Source organism: Psittacula echo (assembly GCF_963264785.1).
Source record: "Psittacula echo genome assembly, chromosome: 5".
In the NCBI taxonomy this organism is placed as follows: domain Eukaryota; kingdom Metazoa; phylum Chordata; class Aves; order Psittaciformes; family Psittacidae; genus Psittacula; species Psittacula echo.
The window spans coordinates 87,759,863-87,777,924 of record NC_137739.1 but is presented as its reverse complement, the minus strand read 5'-3'; the positions used below and the strand labels follow the sequence as shown (position 1 = coordinate 87,777,924).

General features: G+C 44.2%; 3 protein-coding genes across 3 annotated transcripts; 2 read left to right on the top strand and 1 right to left on the bottom strand.

Moving 5' to 3' along the window:
• Nucleotides 1–1,893: 1,893 nt before the first annotated feature.
• Nucleotides 1,894–2,820, top strand: LOC308221347 (olfactory receptor 5AP2-like; the record flags this gene model as incomplete). The annotated part of the gene is made up of 1 exon (XM_080618330.1): nucleotides 1,894–2,820. One exon carries the CDS (start codon nucleotides 1,894–1,896, stop codon nucleotides 2,818–2,820), a length of 927 nt encoding a protein of 308 aa, XP_080474456.1.
• Nucleotides 2,821–7,147: 4,327 nt separating this feature from the next.
• LOC308221346 (olfactory receptor 8U3-like) lies at nucleotides 7,148–8,122 on the top strand (the record flags this gene model as incomplete). Its single annotated transcript, XM_080618329.1, has 1 exon — nucleotides 7,148–8,122. The coding sequence occupies one exon, from the start codon at nucleotides 7,148–7,150 to the stop codon at nucleotides 8,120–8,122; it is 975 nt and encodes a 324-aa protein (XP_080474455.1).
• Nucleotides 8,123–10,714: 2,592 nt separating this feature from the next.
• On the bottom strand, nucleotides 10,715–11,644 carry LOC308220769 (olfactory receptor 5T17-like; the record flags this gene model as incomplete). The annotated part of the gene is made up of 1 exon (XM_080617161.1): nucleotides 10,715–11,644. The coding sequence occupies one exon, from the start codon at nucleotides 11,642–11,644 to the stop codon at nucleotides 10,715–10,717; it is 930 nt and encodes a 309-aa protein (XP_080473287.1).
• Between the last annotated feature and the right edge of the window lie 6,418 nt (nucleotides 11,645–18,062).

The window sequence follows — 18,062 nt, the reverse complement described above, 5'->3', positions numbered from 1 at the left end:
AGTAGCTCCAGAGATGGAGTCACTTGTGCTTCATGTCCCATTTGGGGACCCTCTGCAAGATTTGAAATGGCTCTAAACCCATTCTCATTGTGTCAGCAAGTTCAGATCAAAACCTTTGCATGGTTTTTGCTGCTAAACTGGGAACCAGAACTCCTCTTATGATATTCAACCTCCCTGGGCTGAGACTAGAGATGGTGGGCAAATAGGCAGAGGGTGGGGATGGAGCCCCAGCTGAGGCTGTTCAGAGGGATAAAGGCCTATTAGTTCAACCTGGGACAATTCATCATTGCCTCAAAATGCCCATTCCTCACTCTGGAATACAGTGGAAGCCCTAAAGCACCAGCTCAGGTGTTGGACATCCAAGCACTATGTGTGGATAACCTCACTGGGGATGGAAATCTGGGTTCTCAAGTGTCCACAGAGGGACAGCAGAAGCTCCAGAGATGGAGTCACTTGTGCTTCATGTCCCATTTGGGGACCCTCTGCAAGATCTGAAAAGTCTCTAAACCCATCCTCATACTGTTGCCAAGGTCAGACAGAAACCTTTGTATGGTCCACAAGTACATCAGAAGCATCCTATAAGCTGCTCATCACTGCTGCTGTGTAGCTGTGCTCAGAGATGGCTTATTCATTCTATATCTTTTAGATACCCAAGCACCACAATGCCTTTCAGAGGTGATTTCACACGCTTTCCTTTTCCTTCTCTTTGTTTCACTCCTCTCTGTTTTCCTCTGGTAAAGCACGAGCAGCCCTGGAGGCTTCCTCCCAGGAGAGCACATGCAACTGTATTTACAGCCCCACAAGCACCACAAGCTCAGCTCTTGGAGTCTGGCAGGAGCTCACTTCTCTTCACATCAGGTGCTTAACAGAAGTGATGCTGGCACGTAGATGTTCTCTGCTGCGTTGAGGATAAACCCTTGGCTCCCATCACTCTGTGGCAGAGGGAAGGCCAGGAGGTAACACCAAGACAAAGCAGAGCCTCACCTGCATTGAGGCAGTGGGCTTGCTTCTTCATATTCTAATGTCCTATTTAGCAATGCTGTGTCAGAAAACAGGCTTACAAATGAGGGTTTTCTTTATGAAAGGGGGAGCTATGGCTGATGTAGATTGTTTTTCTTTTACATAGGCAGCTAAAACAAGATTCACTGATTTACTCAAGAGTTAAATGAGGATGAATCTTATTGTTATAAAGAAATGCAACATTCCAGATTGTCAGCAGAATATAGTCACTAAGAAACCAGCCTTTGGAATCAGCACATTTTCACATCAACTCAGCTGTCAAGCAAGCAGCTTAATGCCCATGGGTTTAGGATGCTTTAGTGTACTGGAGGTCACAAAGGTATAAATCCTGATTTTATTCATGTGTATTTCATCCTTAGTGAATGATCTCAAATAGTTTGATAAATGTGATTTGAAGACCAGAATGATAATCAAAACCCAAGGGAAAATATCTGGAAGTCATGCATGTGTAACCTGGGGTTTCCCTGGGACTGGGACTTTCTCTTGCTCCAAGCTTGCGTGCACTCACCATGAGTTTCCTCTTAGCTGTCTTCTGAAACAAATTGCCTCCAAACTGAGAGTTAATAAAGATTTGATTCTTTTTTAAAATCTCAAAAAAGAAGTATTAAATTTAATCCACAATTTTAAGTGTCACATCTTGGAAAAACGAAAATGCCATTTGTTGCTACAATGCTCTTGCTGTTCATTTCTAAATACCTCAACTGAAAAACATAAAGTATACATAATTTGGGTATAGAAAATGTAGTAGAATATTTTAAAATGTAGCAGTTACAATGGTTAATGATAGAGATTAGATATGATCCAAAAGTGAATCTCTATTTATAATCAGTGTGATGCTTCTCTTCCTTTTGTCTCAGCAGGTAACAACTGGTCATGGGAAGAAATCACACCCAGGCTAAATTCATCTTACTGGGAATTACAGACAGCCCATGTGAGCAGACTCCTCTTTTTGTCTTGTTTCTACTGATTTACATTGTCACTTTGGTGGAGAACATTGGTATTATCATCTTGGTGCGGGTGTCTCCCAGCCTCCAAACCCCCATGTACTTCTTCCTCACTCATTTTGCCTTCATTGACATCTGCTATTCCACAGTCATCTCCCCCAGGATGCTGGCAGACCTGTTATCAGAGGACAAAACCATTTCTTTGTCTGGCTGCATGATCCAGTTCCTCACTTTTATTTTCTTTGGCAGTGCTGAGTGTTACCTTTTGGCCATGATGGCCTATGACCGGCACGTTGCTATCTGCCACCCCCTGCTTTATGTGACCATCATCTCCAGCCACGTCTGCTGGCAGCTGGTAGCATCATCCTACCTATTTGCCTTCCTCAGTGCTGCCATCTGCACATGGTGTACGTTTGGAGGTTCTTTCTGTGGACCCCAACACATTGACCACTTTTTCTGCGATATCGTCCCTGTGCTTAAACTCCTCTGCCCTAATAAATACAGCAGCGAGATGGTCATCTTTGCCTTTCTCACCATCAATGTGGTGGGCACGAGCGTGGTCGTTTTGCTCTCCTACATATCTATCCTCTGCACTGTGCTGAGGATGTGCTCAGCACAGAGCAGGGCCAGAGCCTTCCACACCTGCGCATCCCATTTGATGGCTGTTGTTTTATTCTTCGGGACAGCATTCTTCATGTACCTACAACCTCCATCTAGCCACAGGAGCCTGGATAAGGTGGCCTCCATCTTCTATGCTTTGCTCACCCCCATGCTTAACCCGTTCATTTATAGTCTCAGGAACAGGGAGGTGAAGGCGGCTCTGGTCAAGTGTGGAAGGAGGTTGCTCAGCAGATGACAGCGTAAAAGAGTTGTATCATCTAGGACGCACAGTTCATCTTAAGTGAGAAAGCCTTTGGGGAACGAAAACAATGGGATTTTCCAGTAACCCTCATCATTTTATATAGGTTCATCCAGAATTCCTGTACATGAGTCAATGACAGTATTGAACGAGAAATACACACCCCAAATCACATCTTCCTTGAAAGGAAACCAAGACAAGAGGAACCTCATACTTCATTTCAATTCACAGTCACCAGCTTGTTGGAAGAGATTACCCTCAACTATCTCAGGCCTCTTTTCCTCACAGAAAACAGCAATCAGTTTTATTCAGTTACAACTTTTGTCAGTGATAACTGTGTATTTTTCTTGCAAGATTCTTGACCTTGCCCCTCAGCTCCAATAAAATTCCTCACTCTTACCTGCGTGTTCCTTATTAAAGCTGCTGGGGTGGGAGGGAAGAGGAAGTGTAGTTTTACATTTGCTTGCTGAAAAAGAGTCAGAGAAAAGGTTTCAAAAGATTCACTGCATTTGTTTGTGCCTTTCAAAGAGAAGAAGCTGGTGGGAATCAAGATCTCAAGCTGTGCCTTTGAATACCAAGGGGAAACCCTCCCCAGTCTGCAGCTCCACAATAGGTTTCACTTCAAGTAAGGAAGTATAGAAAACATAATTCATAATACAGATTGATGAACTGTGCTGAGATTACCCAGTGTTTAGGACAAACTGGGCATATCAAGAGGTCCTCCCATTCATTTTAAGTGGTGTTATACACTCATTTTAAGTGCCCTTTACTTAAATAGTGAGACAAATGGAATTCCACTTGAAGATCAGCACCCGCATCCCATGTCCATGCCCAGCTCACACTAAAGCACACCAGGAAACAGCGAGTGGTCTGTTGCACTTATAAATACAGCATGAGGCACGTTTCCGTAGGTGAAAGACAATCCTGAACCCAGGATCAATGGTAACTGAGAGCTGTCTGTGTCAGGAAGAAGCAAAAAAACACTGGTGTGGGAAAACATTTTTCCTTTACCTGTTGTGAGTGAGAATTAACTTATATTTGGAAAGTATACGGGTCATGAACAGTGTCCTTTGTGTGCTCTGGAAAACAGCAGCGAGAGAAGAGACGTTATCCTAGGTCTGGGGAAAAGTGGCTTCTATCTGTGGTCAGTGAGGGAGCCAGAATTGATGTAATTACTTGCTGATGAGCTTGGGAGGACAGAGACTTTGATATCAGAGAGCTTCTTGAAAACCTTCACCACACCTTGTTTTCTTCTTTAGGGACTGTAGTGGTAGGAAAAGGGGCAATGGGTTAAAACTTAAACAGAGGAAGTTTAGATTGGATATAAGGAGGAAGTTCTTTACTGTAAGGGTGGTGAGGCACTGGAATGGGCTGCCCAGGGGAGTTGTGAATGCTCCATTTTTGGTGGTGTTCAAGGCCAGGCTGGACAGAACCTTGGGTGACATGGTTTAGTGTGAGGTGTCCCTGCCCACGGCAGAGGGGTTAGAAGTAGGTGATCTTAAGGTCCTTTCCAAACGTAACTATTCTATGATTCTATGATACTTCATTCTATTTTGTTGCATATTGTAGCTGAGACATGTAGAATATATACAAATAGAATCATAGACCCACAGAAAACCCAAGTTTCACCCCATGAGATCATCTGGTCCAAGCTTTAATAGGAAAGAGAGCCTAGATGAGCAGTGTCACATGTAGGGCTCATCACTGCTCTATGAATTACCCCACTCTGGTGTTCTTATCTCTGCTTTGGTTTAAGAAAGTTTCCAAAGCAAAGACAACTGAAATGCATAAAGGTTTTCCTAGACCTGGTGCTACATTCCTAAGAGAGTTCTGGATTGCCATAGCCTTGTATGTAGTGGATTCAACTTTGTGAATGTCCAAGAGGAACTTCAGTCTAACGTACAGGAGAGGATTCTAGCAATACAAGAAACAGGCTTGGGGTTCTGGAAATACATTTTATGACAAAAGCATCACTGTATGATTCTGCTTCAATCTTTGCAGAGAAGGGATCTACAAAACACAGAATTCCCTGGCTGTAGACACAAAATTCCCACATCAAATACATCATACAGGTCCTCTCCATAGAAGTCTAATATCATACTTGATAAAAGAGAAAGCACTAACACCAGAATAGAACACATGAAATGAATGTACATTTTTTTACTAAATTTCCCTCACTGAGAAGACAATTACCTATTTTACCCATACAGGAACATGGTCTGGATGGAGAGGGGCAGCCAAAGCAGTGAGCACTGCCTGGGCTGTTGCATACAGGTTCTACTCTGCAGGAGCCTGGGAAGTATCACAGGTGTTTGTCTACTTAATCTCTTTAAGCAAAGCCAAAGGGGAACACCACAGTGTGCAGGGATCATCCCACAGTACCTGAGCAAGAGAAGTAGGGCAGGAACAGAGACCTGGGCCAAGTTCAGCCAAGACTCCAGAGCATCAGGAAAGTTGGTGATGATGAGGCAGAAACAAGTCCAAGCCAAGTCAATTCCCTGGTCAGCATCCAGTCCAGAAATTGCTGAACAGATCCATGGTGAAGCCTAGGTCAACATCAAAGGATTCCTCAGTTGTACAAAACTGGAAACCACAGCTGCTCTAATAAAGCACAAGCTCCCTGGTCTGAACTTAAATAGAGATGGGGGACAAATGGGCAGAGGGTGGGGATGGAGCCCCAGCTGAGGCTGGTCAGTGGGACAAAGGCCTATTAGTTCAACCTGGGACACTTCATCATTGCCTCAAAATGCCCCTTTCTGACCCTTGAATATAGGAGAAGCCCAGAAGCACATGCTCAGGTGTTGGCACCCATGCACTACACATGGATAACCCCACTGGAGATGAAAATCTGGCCTCTCAAGTGTGCACAGGGGGACAGCAGCAAATCCAGAGATGGAGTCACTTGTGCTTCATGTCCCATTTGGGGACCCTCTGCAAGATCTGAAATGTCTCTAAACCCATTCTCATACTGTTGCCAAGGTCAGACAAAAACCTTTGAGTGGCCCCAAAGTACATCAGGAGCATCATGCAAGCTGCCCATAACTGCCGCTGTGCAGCTGTTCTCAGGTGTGGCTCATCCACACCATGTCTCTCAGATGCCCAAGCACCACAATGCCTTTCAGAGGTGATTCCACACCCTTTCCTTTTCCTTCTCTTTGTTTTCCTCTGGGAAAGCATGAGCAGCCCTGGAGGCTTCCTCCCAGGAGAGCACATGCAACTGTATTTACAGCCCCACAAGCACCAAAAGCTCAGCTCTTGGAGTCTGGCAGGAGCTCACTTCTCTTCACATCAGGTGCTTAACAGAGCTGATGCTGGCACGTAGATGTTCTCTGCTGTGTTGAGGATAAACCCTTGGCTCCCATCACTCTGTGGCAGAGGGAAGGCACAGGAGGTAACACCAAGACAAAGCAGAGCCTCACCTGCATTGAGGCAGTTGGCTTGCTTCTGCATTTCCTCATGTCCCCTTTTTTGGGGGTGTGTCATAAAATAGCCTTACCAATGTGGGGTTTTTTTTATACTAAGAAGGAGCAATGACTTATGCAGTTTGCTTTCTTTTACATCGGCAACTAAACCAGATGCACTAATTTGTTCAAGTGTTAAATGAGGATGAATCTTATTTTGTTATAAAGAAATATAAATTTCAGATTGTCAATAGAATATAATCACTAACAAATCAGCCTTTGGAATCAGTGCGTTTTAAATATCAACTCTGTTTTTAAGGAAGCAAATTAATGCCCATGGTTTTAGGAGGCTTTAGTGTGCTGTATCTCAGAAAGGTATAAATCATGAGTTTATCAATGTTCATGTTACCTGTTGTGAATGATCTCAAATAGTTTGATAAATGTGATTTGGTGACATGAATGATAATTAAAAGTCAAGGCAATATATCTAGAGGACATTAATGTGTAAGCTGAGATTTCACTGGGACTGGGACTTTCTCTTGCTCCAGGTTTACATTCACTGCTATGAGCTCCCTTTGAGGTGTCTTCCAGCACAAATTGCCTCCAAACCAAAAGTGAATAAAGATCTGATTCTTTTAGCATACCTGAAAACACACGTGTTTGAATAAATCTGTAGTTTTATGTATCCCAGCAACAAGTGGCATTTGTTTCTTCTATGTGTTCCCTGTTCTTTCGAAAAGTACCACAAGTGAAAAAAATAACACATATATAATGTGGGATAGAAAATACAGTAAAATATATTAATTCCACCAAAATGTCAAGGTTAAACTAGTGACTGATTGTAGTTAGATCCACACGTGCATATCTCTTTTTAATCAGTGTGATGTTTTAATTCCTTTTGTCTCAGCAGGTAACAACTGGTCATGGGAAGAAATCACACCCAGGCTAAATTCATCCTACTGGGAATTACTGACAGCCCATGTGCACAAACTCCTCTTTTTGTCTTGTTTCTATTGATTTACATTGTCACTTTGGTGGGGAACGTTGGCATTATCATCTTGTTTCAGGTGTCTCCCAGCCTCCACACCCCCATGTACTTCTTCCTCACTCATTTTGCATTCATTGACATCTGCTATTCCACAGTCATCTCCCCCAGGATGCTGGCAGACCTGTTATCAGAGGACAAAACCATTTCTTTGTCTGACTGCATGATCCAGTTCCTCAGCTTCACATTCTTTGGCAGTGCTGAGTGTCATCTCCTGGCCATGATGGCATATGACAGGCACGTTGCTATCTGTCACCCCCTGCTTTATGTGACCATCATCTCCAGGCGCATCTGCTGGCAGCTGTTAGCATCATCCTACCTATTCGCCTTCCTCAGTGCCATCATCTACACATTGTGCGTGTTTGGAGGTTCCTTCTGTGGTCCCAACCACATCAATCACTTCTTCTGCGACATCGTCCCTGTGTTAAAGCTTGTGTGTTCCAACACACACAGCAGTGAGATGGTCATCTTTGCCTTTGTCACCATCAATGGGGTAGGTGCGAGCGTAGTCATTTTGCTCTCCTACATCTCTATCCTCTGCACCGTGCTGAGGATGTGCTCAGCACAGAGCAGGGCCAGAGCCTTCCACACCTGTGCCTCCCATTTGATGGCTGTTCTCTTATTCTTTGGGTCAGCATTCTTCATGTACCTACAACCTCCATCTAGCCACAGGAGCCTGGATAAGGTAGCTTCGATCTTCTACACCGTGATTACCCCCATGCTCAATCCATTCATCTACAGCCTGAGGAACAAGGAGGTGAAGGAGGCTCTGGTGAGGTGCGGGAGGAGGTTCTTCAACCACTGGCAACATGGAAGAGTTCTGTCATCTGGGACAAGACTTCATCTTAACTGAAGAAGACTGCGATGCACTAAAACAATGAGATTTTCCACTAACCCTCATGACTCTATTTACACTCTTCCACAGCTCCTGCATAAATGTCAATGACAGTATGTAATGAGAAAGAGACCCAGTCATCACATCTTCCTTGAAAGGAAATCAAGAGGAGAGAACCTCAAGCTTCATTTCACTTCGCAGGCCCTCTCCTGGAGGAGGAAATTACCCTCAATTATCCCAGGCCTCTTTTCCTCACGGGAAACACCATTCAGCTTTATTCAGTTACAACTTTTGACTATGATAAAGATGCATTTTTCTTGCAAGATTCTTGACCTTGCCCCTCAGCTCCAATAAAATTCCTCACTCTTACCTGTGAGCTCTTTATTAAAGCTGCTGGGGTGGGAGGGAAGGGGAAGTGTAGTTTTAATTTGCTTGCTGAAAAGGAGTCGAAGAAAAGGTTTCAAAAGATTCATTGCATTTGTTTGTGCCTTTCAAAGAGAAGAAGCTGGTGGGAATCAAGAATCTGCACCTTTGAATATGAAGGGGAGTCCCTCCCCACACTGCAGCTTCACAGTAGATTTCACTTTAAAGAAGAAATTTTAGACAATTATAATTCATAATAGAGGATGATGAACTGTGCTGATACCTCCTACTGTTACGGACAGTTCGGGCACATCAAGATCTCCTCTCATTCATTTTAAGGGGTGTTTTATATTCATTTGAAGTGACCTTTTACCTAAATGTTGAGACAAATGGAATTCCAGCTGGAGATCTGCACCCACATCCCATGTGCATGCCCAGCTTATGGTCAAGCACATTGGGAAACAGCAAATAGTGGATTTCATATAAGAATTAAGCATGTGGGAAGTTTCTATAGGTGAAAGATAATCCTGAACACAGAATCAATGGTAATTGAGAGCTGTTTGGGAATCAAAGAAGCCAAAACACAGCGATGGGGGAAAATAGCTTTTGTGAGTTGGAATTATCTTATATTTGGAAAGTATATTTATGATCAACACACTGTTTATGTGTCCTGAAAACAACACTATGAAAGGACACATTGGCTTAGGTGTGGGGGGAACGTGGCTCCTACCTGCCTTCAACAAAGGAGCCAGAATCGGTGTCATTAAATGCTAAAGAGCTTGGCAGGACAGAGACCTTTGATATAGGACAGCTTCCTTCAAAACCCTCCCCATATCTTGTTTTCTTCCATTTTGTTGGATATTTCATAGAATCATAGAATAGTTAGGGTCGCAAAGGACCTTAAGATCATCTAGTTTCAACCTCCCTGCCATGGGCAAGGACACCTCACACTAAACCATGCCACCTAAGGCTTAGACTATACATATAGAATCATAGAGCCACAGAAAGCCCAAGTTGGACCTCAAAAGATCATCTAGTCTGAGCTTTTGTGGAAACAGGAGTCTCGACGAGCAGTGTCCTGTGTAGGGCTCATCGCTGCTTGATGAATTACCCCACTCTGGTGTCCTTATGTCCTCTTGGGTTTAAGAAAGTTTCCAAAACAGAGACAACTGAAATGCTCAAACATTTACGCAAACTTGATGCTACGTTCCTAAGAGAGGTCTGGATTGCCACAGTCTTGTGTGGTGGATCCAACTCAGTGAACTGGCAATGGGAGCCTCAGTCTAACATATAGGGGAGGCAGCATTGTGAATTCCAGCAACACAAGAAAAAAGCTTGAGGTTTTGGAATACATTTTATACTGGGAGCATCATTGCATGATTCTGTTTCAATCTTTGCAGAGAAGGGATCTAAAAAGCAGAAAGTCCTGGCTGTAGACACAAACTTCCCACATCAAATACATGACAGAGGTTCCTCTCCATAAGTGGTTCTGATACCTCAAAAAGCAAGCACCTTTTGGCAGGAAGAGCTGGGCATGGGTCTCTTTGCCCTGTGCTTCAGGTGCTGTTAGATCAGCCTGAACAATTTAAAGGAGAAAATCGGATTCTCTGGAAATGATTCAAAACCTGACCTATATTGAAATGAGCATTAAAGATGGTATTATTTGACAGCCTTATCAACCTAACAATTAGTTAACAATTCTCATCTTTAGATACCATATCTAGCTTTATCCATAGATAACAGAGAGGATAGATATCTCAGAGCAGTGCCGAACATAGATGAGGTTAATGCCATTTTTTCTCTTAAATGTACTTCATTTGTTACCTTGATTCCATTTCCTGCACTTTTACAGAAAAATTTCATTGCCCTTTAGTGACAGAGGAGAAAGGCCCTGAAAATAAGAAGAGGTCATGAGGCAGGTTTTAAGCCATCAACTGGGAGATGGTGATGGCTGTGCAAGAGCATTTTGACAGGGCTAGCAAGGAGCCCAGAGCTAATGTCCAGTGCCCATCTGAAAAGACCAAGAGAGAAGAGGGGAAAGAAGATAGCAATAAAATACAGCAGATAAATCAGATTGTCCGTGGCCTTGTGGCACGAAGCAGTCGTAGGAAGAAAGACAGACTTGGAAATGGTTCCAAACCAGGTCTTTAAGCCTAAGGAGTAGGGAAGGCAAAAAAAAATCCTTGGTGTCAAGTGAAGCTCTGGAGACCTCTGTCACAAAACCAGCAGCCAAATGTCCTGCCAAAGCTACTTCCACCTGACAAAGTCCCTTAGGGCATTCTTCACCTCCCTGTTCCTGAGGCTGTAGATCAGGGGGTTCAGCATGGGCACCACCAGCGAGTAGAACACAGCAAAGACCTTATCCGTGCTCAGGCTGCTGCCAGATCCTGGTCGGAAGTTCAGGGCGAGGATGGACCCGTGGAAGATGGTGACTCCAGCCAGGTGAGAGGTGCATGTAGAGAAGGCTTTGTACCGGCCCTGAGCAGAGCTGATCCTTGAAACAGCAGCGAGGATGAAGGTGTAGGAGACCAGGACAGCCGAGATGGTCACCATCTCCACCAGCCCAGCAAGGCTGAATATCAGACATCTATTGACACGTGTGTCAGAGCAGGAGAGGGCTAGAACAGGCGTGATTTCACAGTAGAAGTGGTTGATCTTGGCTGGCTGGCATAAAGGCAGGCTGAAGGTGAACTCCGTGTGCACCCAAGAGTGCAGCAGGCCAAGCACATAGGAACTGGCCACCAGCAGCACGCAGACCCGGTGGGACATGATGGACGAGTACAGCAAGGGCTTGCAGATGGCCATGTAGCGGTCGTAAGCCATCGCAGCCAGGAGGAAGCACTCGGTGGTGCCAAAGGCTATGAAGAAGTAAAGCTGGGTGGCACAGCCAATGACAGAGATTGTTTTCTTCTCCATGAGAAGGTTCATTAATGTCCTCGGTGCCACCACCGATGAGTAGCAAGCATCAAGGAGAGATAAGTTGCTAAGGAAAAAGTACATGGGGGACTGCAGCGGAGCACTGCTCCTGATGAGCACAACCATGCCCAGGTTCCCCACCAGCGAGATGAAGTAAATGAGGAGGAACAGGATGAACAAAGGCGCTTGTAGTTGCGGGTTGTCCGTCAGTCCCACAAGAATCAGCTCTGTCACTTGCTCAATTTGCTTTTCCTCAGCCATCTTCTCCTAAAGCACTGTAAGATGTATTTATAGAGCCATAATAAACAGTTAATGGAGACACTCAGCACCTAAAAAGCCCATCAATCCCCAGTGCCTGGATGGCAAACCCTCTCCTTATCAGAGATTTGCCTCATTTGCATCAACATTCATCAAAGACCAGTTTGGCAAAACAATGAAGTTTTTATTCTAGTAGCAGTTACTCTGCCAAGTGTTCTCTATTCCAGTCATTCTAATATATCTCTATTTCTATCTGTTGTGTAGAAATGGCATGTATCACATTCCAGTGCAACCCTCCCAAGTTCTAACAAACAAAGAGTAAAAGAAGGGGTTCAGTGCTTCCTGTAGTGAATTAGTGACATCAAGAATGAAAATCTCACACCAGAGCACGTCTTTAGAGGTGACATGGTCTAGTTTGAGATGTCGCTGCCCACGCCTGAGAGGCTGGAACTAGCTGAACTTCAGGTGCCTTCCAACCCAAACCAGCCTGTGATTCTATAATTCTAGGATTTAGAATCATAGAATCAACTAGGTTGGAAAAGACCTTTAAGATCATCAAGTCCAGCCTTTGAACTAAAATAGCACATTTGGCATCTTAGGAAGCCTTCCCCATAGATGTTTTCCTTAAAGGTGATTTTGCTTGCACACTGCAGAGAGAAAAATTGAAAACCCCATTTATTCTTCCATAACTTTTCGTCTATTTTGCTATTTCAGGGTTATTCTTTTATGGAGTATATAGAAATGGTGAGGTGCCATCATGAGGGAAAAGAGAAACCATTAAAACCAAAAACGGCACAACAAATCTTTGCCTTTTTATCAACCTTCCCTACATCTCCTCTTTCAAAATTCATGCTGAAGAGTTCTAAATATATGGAAATACACCATTACATCCTGCTTTTTAATCACAGCGTCAGGGAGGGATACAGAGCAGGCTTCACAGGGGTCCAGAAGGAACCACTGTAACATAAACACTTAGAAGAGACCAAGAAAAGGGACAGGAAAACTGTTGGGAAAAGCAGCACGATTTCAGCCTAAGATCATGGAAATCACGGTGCTGCTCGTGGGGTCTCTGTCCCTGTCAGCAAATCTCTGCAGTGCAATGAGTACAGCTTTCCCATCAGCAAAGGAAATCACTGCAAAACTGGTATCAAAGAGCCTGGCTTGTATTCAGAATGGAAAATCAGATAAACCATTTCTGGAGGCGGAAGAAGCACACAGGGTTTAGCTGTATGTACAACCTGTAGCACCACAGAATTACTCAGGTCGGGATCCCCAGCATGGCAGACATAAAGATTCTCTGGGCGGACCCAATCAGGAAGGGCGTGGCGCGGGAGTTGGCCAATGGGGAGGAGGCTGGCGGCGGTTGGGGATTTAAATTTGGCAGGGGGTGGGTGCCGATTCTGACGTCACAGCGCGGGGCTGCTCGGGACCTTCGTGCGCGGGCTGAGGGGAGAGGAGAAGAGAGGAGGCGGTGGCGGGGAGCGGCTGAGCTGGAGCCGCGTGGGGAGCGGCTTCTCCTCACGCTCGGTGCTAACGGGCAGCGTGCACGGGGTGGGGGAAAGTCTCCGCCGCGCTCCTCATCCCCGCCGGGCATCGGCTCAGCGCAGGGTCGAGCCTCGCCTGTACTCCCAGCCCGCTGCAACTACTCGTAGGTGAGGGCCGTGACTCAGTTTGCGGTGCTGCCGGGACGCCTGTCGCCAGGCTCAGCGGGGGTGGTAGCCTCGGGGAGGGAAGGGAGCATGCAGGTGAGGAGGGAAACGGTTTAATCTTAGTAGCCTTTGGTGCTAACATCAGCTGCCCGAGGTTCCTGGGTGTGAAGAAGTGGTTAGCTCTTGTTCCTGTAGTTGACATGGAGGGGAGTTATGCATGCCCAGTTGCTTGTCAAAGCTGGGGACCTGAGCGGTGTGCTGCTGGCTGCACAGAGAGAGTGTGGTGCATCTGGTAATTAAAGCAGCTGTGCCGGGTTTCGGTTGAGTACCCTACTAATGACTCACTTCTGTGGTGTTTTTGTCCCTAAAGCAGAGGCTGTGATGTCCCAGGACTGCAGCGATGAGTGGGAGCTCAGCAAGGAGAATGTGCAGCCCCTGCGGCAGGGCCGTGTCATGTCCACCTTGCAGGAGGCCCTGGCTCAGCAGGAGACCTCCGTGCACACTGCTGCTCAGCTCAAAAAACGGTGAGCAGGGTTTTGACACCTTTCCTCTTATCTTCCTGCCTCCTCCTGTTTTGTGTCTTATTTAACCCTACTGATTTTGTAGGCATTAAGGAAAGCGTAAAAGAACTGAGGGTAGTCTGTGCTACTCTCACACTCCAGGTCTTTTGGACTAATGCTGTGGGTGTTATACAGTAGACTACTATTTGTAGGTTTGTAACAGCATTCAAGCTGCAAACACTAGGGAGATTCAGCTGTGTACTTTTAAATGTACTCATTAATTAAGTAGTTAAAGGTTACAAGGAGGAGAGTGGTTTTTTGTCTTTCCTATAGTATTCTACTGCAGTAGAATAGCTTTTAGGTGGCAATTATTTTTTATTATTGGAACGTAGACACAGCACAGTTATCTCTGTATGTTTTGTCTGGATTGCAAAGGCTGAATGGGCAAGATCAGCTTGGGTCTGGTGTGTCTTGCCCACAGTATTCCATGGATACAACTGTATGACTTCAGGGGGCCTCTGTGTCCCAAAACTATTCTGTTACAGTTATATTGGGTGATGCTCAAATGTGCATGCCCTGTGAAGGCTGAGTTGACTATGAAGAGTCTGCATAGTTGTGTCTGTATGATGTCACAATTGGAAGCCCTGGTGCTTGTCATGCTGACCCCTGTGGGTGACTTCCTGTGAAGTCAGCAGTGTCTGTGAACCCTTGTCAGCTGGATCTGGATGTATTTTTCATGGAAAGCCATGGAATTATTATTGTATAGGGGTTTGCAAGAGGGTTTGTCCAACTTGATTCATGTTTGTGAGGTGTGATGATTGAGCAGAGCCTTCCAGTAAGGAAGAACTGGAGAGCTCTACAGGATCAATTCAGAGCCAATGCTAAAGACAAACTAGGGCTCTTGTCTAACTCAAAGTGCAAGGTGGTTTTCTGCCTTAATGTGCTTCCTGAGGGAGAAGTCATCATATTGTAGGGATAGAATGGTGCCCAGGAGTTGAAGAATGAGACAAGATGATGGCTGCTGCCAGTCTGGCCGCTTTAATGTGTTTTCACTGTGTTCTCTGGTACAGTTCTACAGTTGTCTATCATCAGGCTTTTCCATCTGTGTGTGTTCCAACCTCCTTCTATACTTACAGAAGAGATGCTTTAAGCAAAAATGAACCTTCATGATATGTCTGTCTACTACTAACACTTCATAACAGAACATTCTGTCAAGGGAGACCATATAAGCTTTGTTGGTAGTAGAACTGCATGGGATTAACCTTTGGGAATATACCTGTCTGTTATTGTTAAATAATGGTACGTTTCCCAGCACTTTCATTTTGAAGAGGGGTGAAAATGTGCTTTTTGTAGGGCTTTTTAATTATTAATATTTTTAAACTTATTCTAGTGTCAGTGAAAGCTGAAGTCTAAATATGTGCTAACTGACCCTTCCTTTTAATACACCTATGAAGTGGTTTAAGTGAGAGTGAAAGTCTTAGTTTGCAGTGTAGAAAACATCTCTGCATTTATACACCTTATTTACTGGATTCGTGTTTTCTTTTCTAGGGAGTTTGAATCTGAAATCGGATTTTACTCTGGAGATGATCCACTGGATGTCTGGGACGGGTGAGTTCCCTTTTGTCTCAGAAGAAAGAATAGAAAGGTCAGGTATCCTTGTAAAAGTTTGGGGAAAATATTCTAGTTTAATGAGATAAGATTTTATAAAAAACCTGTTACAAAATCTTGTGTTTCAATAGTCTGCCTGATTGTTTTCTAAATCTCCATGTGTTGCACAGAAACAGAAGCCTTGTATCTTACTTGGAACTGACTTCCTTCTTATATATCCCATCTGTAGCTACATCAAGTGGACAGAGCAGACCTTCCCTCAGGGTGGAAAGGAGAGCAATCTGCCTGCATTACTGGAAAGGGCAGTGAAAGCTCTAAATGAACAGAAACAATATTACAAAGATCCCCGTTATCTTAACCTCTGGCTCAAGTTTGTGTTTTGTTAATATCTTGGGTGCTGCTTTTTCTTGGTATGTTTTTTTATAATAATGGAGTCAAAGTATATATGTACAACTAGTTAAATACCAGAAGTATCTGCAAATGTTGCCTAGTCCCGCATTCCACTTCTCATTTTCAATGGGATATTCAGTTCTTTTTGGGGCCATTCAGTTTGGACAGCTAGAAACTCCACAAATTTGGTTTTGGAAAGTTAGTGTGAGTAGAGCTTGATTATTTAAGGATAAAAGTTATTTAAAGATCTGTTTTAGATGCTCTATCTGTCCTACCAGGTATTTTTAACTTCTGTCTCGTATGCACATCCTGTGTTTAAGCAAAACCAAGCTGAGTGTGATCTGGTTTTGCCCTGTCTCTCTGTTGCTATAGTTTTTTTTTGTTGTTGTTGTCTTAAAGCAGCTTTTCTCCAGGGTTAGATTCCTGAGCTCATTTACCGTTTCCAAAACTGCTAAGAAATACGTTGTACTTTGTCTAAAGCTAAAATAACTATTAGGAATACTGACATGATCTAGTTCAATCATAGAATTGTATCAGATAAGAAAAAAAACCTAAAGAAATGACTTACTTCAACTATGCAGGCTGAAATGAATGAATTGGTGACAACATTGACAAAGGCATACAGACAGAGGTATTTTTTGTTACTGTTCTCCTGTTGAATCCTGTTCTTTAGCCTTATGTGCTGTGTATGTCCTGACCTGAGCCAGAAGTCATCTTTTTCCTTTGCCTGGGGTTTGTGTCTATTTGTAAGTGCAGGTCTTCCTAGCTTCTTCCTGAAGAGTCCCTGGCTATGTGTAACCTATTCAAGCTTAGCAAGCTGATCTTGCTAGAGTAAGTTTAAAAACCTCTCTAGGGTTGTTAAATCAAGAAGCTATAATTCTTGGTAATGAAATAATGGTTGGTGGAGATGGTCTGCATGTCTGGAGGGAGGACAAGAAATAAATGTAAGAGGGAAGACATTAGTGAAAGGAAGGGAGAGAAGCCAGCCACTAGTTACTTCTGGCAGAAGGAAGAGTTAAATTGGCATCTAAAATACAACCTGAAGGAAGAATTTGTTGCCTCTTTGTATGAATTTCATGGGCTGCTTCCCACTGCTGCCATATGTTCAGCCATTTCTGGGGGGAAAAAAAAGCATGGCTTTATCATGGGTCATGGTTACTTGGGAAGCCAAATGCCCTAACTTTGAACATCCCTGCTTCCTCTGGATTTTCTTGCTGAGCATGATGTAGTACAGTGTGGAATATTCCTTTGGTCACTTGGGCTCAGCTGTCCAAGCTGTGTCCCCTCCCAGCTTGTGCAACAAGTGCCTCCTGCTGGGGTGGTAGCATGAAGACCAAAAGACCAACACCAGTGGGTTATCAACACTGTTTTGGTCAAAAATCCAAACCATAGCACCATAACAGCTACTGTGAAGAAAACTTAGGTAAGTATTCTAGTCCAGGCTAGTACACAAAGCCGCATCTGGTTCATCTCCAAGTTTTATACACAGTATAAAACAGTAGTATAGAATTATAAAATGGTTAGGATTGGAAGGGACCTTAAAGCCCATCCAGTTCAAACCCCCTGCTGCAGGCAGGGACCCCTTCCACTGGAGCAGCTTGCTCCAAGCCCCTGTGTCCAACCTGGCCTTGAGCACTGCCAGGGTTGGGGCAGCCACAGCTTCTCTGGGCACCCTGTGCCAGTGCCTCAGCACCCTCACAGGGGGGGACTTCCGCTTAAGAGCTCATCTCAGTCTCCTGTCTGTCAGGTTAAAGGCCCTTGTCAAGAGCTCCTCTCCAGATTTCTTGTAGGCCCCTTTAAATATTGGAAGACTGTTACAAGGTCTCCCTGGAGCCCTCTCCAGGCTGAACAAGCCCAGTGCTCTCAGTCTGTCTCCAGAGCAGAGGTGCTGCAGCCCTTTTGGGTCTTCATGGCCCTATGCCTTACTATGTGTTAGTTCTGGTTTAATTTTTTCCCCCTTTCTTTGCTACCCAGTCTTGAGCAGAGTATCTTTCAAGCAAGTATACTTCAGTTTGTCATTGCTAGATAGTGTTTAAACCCTGGTTTTCTTATAGCTTGCAAATAACAAGTGAAAGTTAATTATTTAAAGCTTTTCCTTTTTCCCAACTTCATCAGTTGGGCTAATAAAGCATGTTCTCCTCTCTCTCTCTTCATTCCCCACTTCCAAAACAATGCCTTAGTAGAAAACACTTGAAATAATGCAATACAAAGCATGAATTTAATAGAAGTTATGTGACTGCTTACATATGTCTTAGTTGCAGTATAATTAAAGTC